This window comes from Melitaea cinxia, chromosome 30 (genome assembly GCF_905220565.1).
Source record: "Melitaea cinxia chromosome 30, ilMelCinx1.1, whole genome shotgun sequence".
NCBI classification, from domain to species: Eukaryota; Metazoa; Arthropoda; class Insecta; order Lepidoptera; family Nymphalidae; genus Melitaea; species Melitaea cinxia.
The window spans coordinates 8,716,672-8,721,729 of record NC_059423.1 but is presented as its reverse complement, the minus strand read 5'-3'; the positions used below and the strand labels follow the sequence as shown (position 1 = coordinate 8,721,729).

Sequence of the window (5,058 nt, the reverse complement as noted above, 5' to 3'; positions counted from 1 at the left end):
GCCAGCAGCTCCTTCCAGGCGGCGTCCTTCCCTCGGCTGATGGCGTGCTGCAGGGCCTGCTTTGCCGTGCGGTATGCATCCCGCAGCTCCGCCTCCAAAGCCGGATCCCTGGCGCTGCGCCTCCGACAGCGTTGATACGCCCGGCGGGCGGTCATGCTGGCCGCACGGAGCTCCGCTATTTCGGGCGACCACCAGTACACCGCCCGCCGTCCTAGCGGGCGGCGGCCGACCTTCGGCATGGCCGCATCGCAGACGTTGGCCAACGACCTACGAAAGCGGCCAGCCAGCTCATCCACGCTGGCACCATCGGCGTCGCGGTGGCTCGCCCACCGCTGGACGATTGCGGCCTCGCGCGCCGCCTCGACGTCGAGCCTGCTTAGGGCCCAGCGGGGTAGCCTGCTCGGGCCCCTCGACCGATCTGCTGACGAGGACGGGGTGGAGACTCCGAACCTGATATAGTTGTGGTCCGAGAGAGTCTCCACCCCCTCCTCCACTCTCCAGTCTGTCACTCTCCGCGCGATTGCGGGGCTGGCGAACGAGAGGTCCACCACGGAACCCCCGCGCAATCGCACGCACGTCTGAACGTTTCCAACGTTCAGGAGTGACAGACCAGAGAGGAGGGCCCAATCCTCGACGGCCCGCCCCCTCGCATCCGTGTTCGGGTTGCCCCAGGCTCGGGACTTGGCGTTGAAGTCGCCGAGAACTATCACGGCTCTCGGCGATTGTCGGCATACCGCAGCTCTGACGGTGTCGAGGAAGACCTCGAAGTCCGCCAGGCTGCGGTTGGGGGAAAAGTAGAGGCCGATGACCGCATACTCTCCCCACGTCACCACGACGTATCCCGAGCCGCGCTCCACGAGTGCGAGGGGGCGGGTAGCGGAACTGCCTAGTGCGACCGCCACCGTGCCGTCGAGATCCCCCAACCAGTTCGGTTGGGGGGGAACCCAGTACGGTTCGCAGACGACGGCCACATCGATCATCCACTGCGCCATGGACTGGGTCAACAAGTCCTGAGCCCTGGCGCAGTGGTTGAGATTGGCTTGGAGGAAGCTGTGATGTCCGATGTGATCCATGGATTACTCAGACATCACAACCTCCACCTCCCCCGCCGCGGCCGGGGGGGCAACGCCGTCTGCGGCTGTCTGGCTTGCGGTCTCTCGGGGGGCCCGGGTTCCGAGGGCCCCCTTTCCTTTCGAGGTCGCAGGCCTGCACCTGCGGCCGCACATGATGTGCCCCGAGGGTTTACCTCCCTCGGCGCACACCACGCAGCGCGGTGTCTTCTCCGGGCAGGAGGCGACCTTGTGCCCCGCGTTCCCGCATTTAAAGCAGAGGTCGCCCCTGTCGACAGACGCCGGACACTTCGGGCGCGTGTGGCCCAACCCCATGCACTTAAAGCAGCGCATGGGGAGCGCCTCCAGGGCCGACACTCGCACCGAGCTCCAGCCGATCAGTAGCCTGCCCCCCTCGGTCAGCGCTTTCGCAACCGAGACGGGGCAGGTTACGACGGTGGAGCCCATGCCGCCGAAGCCGGAGCGGATCGCCCCGACCGACCGAGCCGACGTCGGACGATGTCGCCTTCGCGACCGCCGCCGCCACCCTCTCGGGAGTGGCCGTGTCATCCAGGCCCGAGATGCGCACCTGCGCGGTCTATCCAGGCCCGAGATGCGCACCTGCGCGGTCTTAACGGGCCTGACGACAGTGGCCACGTCCGAGAGAGCCTCCCTGAGCCGGCTGGCGAGCCGGTCGGCCTTCTCCTCTTTGTCGGAACCGGGGATCTCGAGCATCCTCGCTCCCGTCGCCGTATGACGGAAGAGGATGCGCTCGATCCCCAGTTCCTCCAATTTCACGGTGTCTTCAGCCGACCGGAAGATGGAGTCGTAAGTTTGACCCTTCTCTACAGCCGCCGGCTGCAGCTGGACGACGACTGCCGCAGTCTTCGGGGCCTTGAATTTGGCCTTAACCGTCGCCTTTGTTGCCGGCCTTCCGGGCTGGTTGGTCGGCTTGGCGGTCGGCTTGGCGGCCGGTCGCGCGGACGACGCCGCGGCTGGCTTGCCAGTCGGCTTCACCGCAGGGGCGGCAGTCCGGCCTTCGACTGCAGGTGTAGATGGAGGGGCGGAGGACTTCCCTTTCCCCTTCCTCTTGCCCTTCCCTCTTTTAACCACTGTTGCCCAGGTTTCCTCCCGGGCAACCGTGGAGGGGGCCGCCGACGTAGTGGCCGCCGTCTCAGGGCGTCGAGGTCCACCAGCTCCCAGTTGGGGGCGGACCGACGGAGCCGGCGGCAGCCTCTCCTCGATCTGCGCCAGCCGGACGTTCATCATATCGCCCAGCGAGCAGGTCAAGGAGTGCTTGAACTCCTCTAGCATGGCCGCCACCGGAAGTGTCGCAGGTGAACCGGCGACTGAGGCGTTGGCAGCGGCGGCGGCGGCGGCGGCGGCGTTAGCGGCCGCTTCCGTCTTCGCCTCGGCGAAGCCGCGCCGCATCGCCTTCAGCTCCGTTTTCATTGCCTCTATTTCGATCCTGAAGCGGCGGTTCTCCGCTCGGAGCCGCCTCACTTCATCGGCCTCGGTCCTAGAGGCAAAGGCGTCGACCACCTCGCTCAGGTCCGTCGCGGACCTCTTCAGCTTTGCGACGAACTCGCCTTTGAGGTTCCCGGATTTCCGGGCAACCTCTAGTATTACGGCGAGTCCCTCGCCCGCGCGCGCCCTGAGTTCCTGCGCGTTGAGCGCAACAACGTCGTCTACGATCAACGAGCCGACGTCGGGCTCGTTGTCGATGAGTATGTTTACGGGTTCCGGCCGGACAGGTGCTGGCTTGAGGAACTTTTCGCGGGAAGGACCCGCCGTGGTTCCTCTCGCCTTTCCCCTTCTCGCCGTGTTAATTTTAGCGAGGCCCGCGCCCTCGGCCTCCGTGTCCGAACCGTCACGCCCAGACGCGAAGGTCGAGGATGAGGGTCGCTTCCGCCGTCCCGTCAAAGCAATATGCCTGTCAGGGGATCCCGAAACCATGTCTGTATCGGTGTCCGTTTTGTCGTCCGCAGCCAGAACCGCAAAACGGTTTCCACCTTTGTCCTGGCCCTTAGAAGGGCCTTTTTGGCGTGAGAGGAATCTCCCCTTGCGATCTCGCGAGGGGAGACCAGTCCTCGAGAGTGACGGCTCGTTTGAGCCGCCACTCCGAAGGCTGTTATCGGAGTCCGTATTTCTTGCAGAGGTCGTATCACCGCCCTTCCCGGGCACAACGTCAACGCCCATATGGGGCGAATCACAGTAACAAAGGGTGCCCTCCCCAGAATCGAACGGGCAGCGTGCATCCGAAGATGCACGGAGGGATTCTCCTTTGCCTAGTTTCGTTTTAGTCTTTGTTTCCATGATTAATAGGGCTATTTCACAGCTTAGATTTTTAATCGGGGTTTACTCCCCTAGGCCGCGCGGCTGACAAGCCGCTAAAGGTGCGCCCACACCTACTGGTTTTGGTCCGCGGGGGTCCGAAAACCCCTACCACCCGCTCAGTGCGAGTGGCGTTCCCCTATCCGCCACCGTGGGGACGCGCCCAGTAGAAGTCCAGCAACTCCTCCCCTTGGAGCCTAGGTCCCAGACCTAAGTCCGAGACCCAGGCCCCAAAGGCCTGGGAAAGGCCTGGGAACCTAACCTAACCTAACCTAACCTAACCTAACCTAACCTAACCTAACCTAACCTAACCTTTTTTTTTTTTTTTTTTTAACGTGGGGAAAATCCGTCATGGACACCCTCCGGTAGGGGGGGCTCGGAGGGGATTCAGACTCTTACTGAATAAAAACCGCCACGTGTGTTCTGCCGTACGCCAATGTGGCGGGGTCACAAGGACGCTGTTAGCTCTTTCGCAACCCCGCCGGCGCTTGCCCTTTCGGGCCCACCGCGGTGCAAAGCACCTCGGAGGACGCACTCGAACACGAAGCGCGCCCTCCCCTCCTTGGGGGGACCGTGCAAGTCGGACGACGAATCCCCCGACCCATCGCCCGCGTGGCCCCCCCCGCGGGCAGGGGGACACCCCCCGACCGCATTGCGCCTTTGGGTACAATCCCGCGCCGCCCCGGCGCCCCAGGCCTAGCCCGGCGTTGCGGGACACCAGGCACCTAGCCCGGGGCGGACAATGTCGGCCCGACGAAGCCGACAAAGGCCAGGGTGGCCGCAGTCAAGGCCCTCCAGCCGACCGCAGCCTCGGCGCGAGAAAGCGCCCTCGCACGCCTTAGGGCGGGCGAGCGAACCCGCCCACCCCGTCCTCCGCGTGGGGGAAGGAAAAAACCGACCCCCACGTCACCGCGCCGTCTCAGCGCCACACACACAGCCGCGCCTCCGCGCCGACACACCCGCGCTCGCAGGACCACCCCAGTACTAGACCAGAGCGGGACCCGGAGCACATCGTCTGGTTTTGGTCCGCGGGGATCCGAAGACCCCTGCCGCCCGCAGTCGTGAAACCGCAGGCGGCACTCCCCTATCCGCCACCGGGGGACGCGCCCAGTAGAAGTCCAGCAACTCCTCCCCTTGGAGCCCAGGTCCCAGACCTAAGTCTGGGGCCTGGGCTCCAAAGGCCTGGGAACCTAACCTAACCTAACCTAACCTAACCTAACCTAACCTAACCTTTTTTTTTTTTTTTTTTTACGTGTGGAAAATCCTTCATGGACACCCTCCGGTTGGGGGGGCTCGGAGGGGAGTCAGACTCTTACTGAACAAAAACCACACGTGTGTTCCGCCTATGCGCTTGTGGCGAGATCGCGAGGACACAAAGCTCTTTCGCGATCCCGCCGGCGCCTGCCCAGACTAGGGCCCGTCGTCGTCGCCGCAAAAGCGACAGCGACCCGAGAGAGGATCCCTTGAACACATAAGATCGCCTCTCTCCGTCCTCCTCGGGATCGTGCGATGCGGTCGATAGATCCCCCGACCTATCGCCCGCTGATCCAAACTACGGGGGCGGCGGCTGCAGGTTGGCCAGGTAGGCCCTGCGCCGCCGACCGCGTCTACCGCGACGAGACGGAAGCGAGTTCGGATCCCGTTCCCGCTCCCGCTCCGCCGCCTCCTTCCGCAG

At 64.5% G+C, this 5,058-nt stretch overlaps 1 protein-coding gene across 1 annotated transcript; it reads right to left on the bottom strand.

Moving 5' to 3' along the window:
- Nucleotides 1-1,076: 1,076 nt before the first annotated feature.
- LOC123668161 lies at nt 1,077-3,365 on the bottom strand. The gene has a single exon (XM_045601953.1). The coding sequence runs from the start codon at nt 3,363-3,365 to the stop codon at nt 1,077-1,079; it is 2,289 nt and encodes a 762-aa protein (XP_045457909.1).
- Between the last annotated feature and the right edge of the window lie 1,693 nt (nt 3,366-5,058).

What these genes read in the sequence shown, in the direction of transcription:
- LOC123668161 (XM_045601953.1), bottom strand. Translation starts at nt 3,365, where the DNA reads ATGGAAACAAAGACTAAAACGAAACTAGGCAAAGGAGAATCCCTCCGT.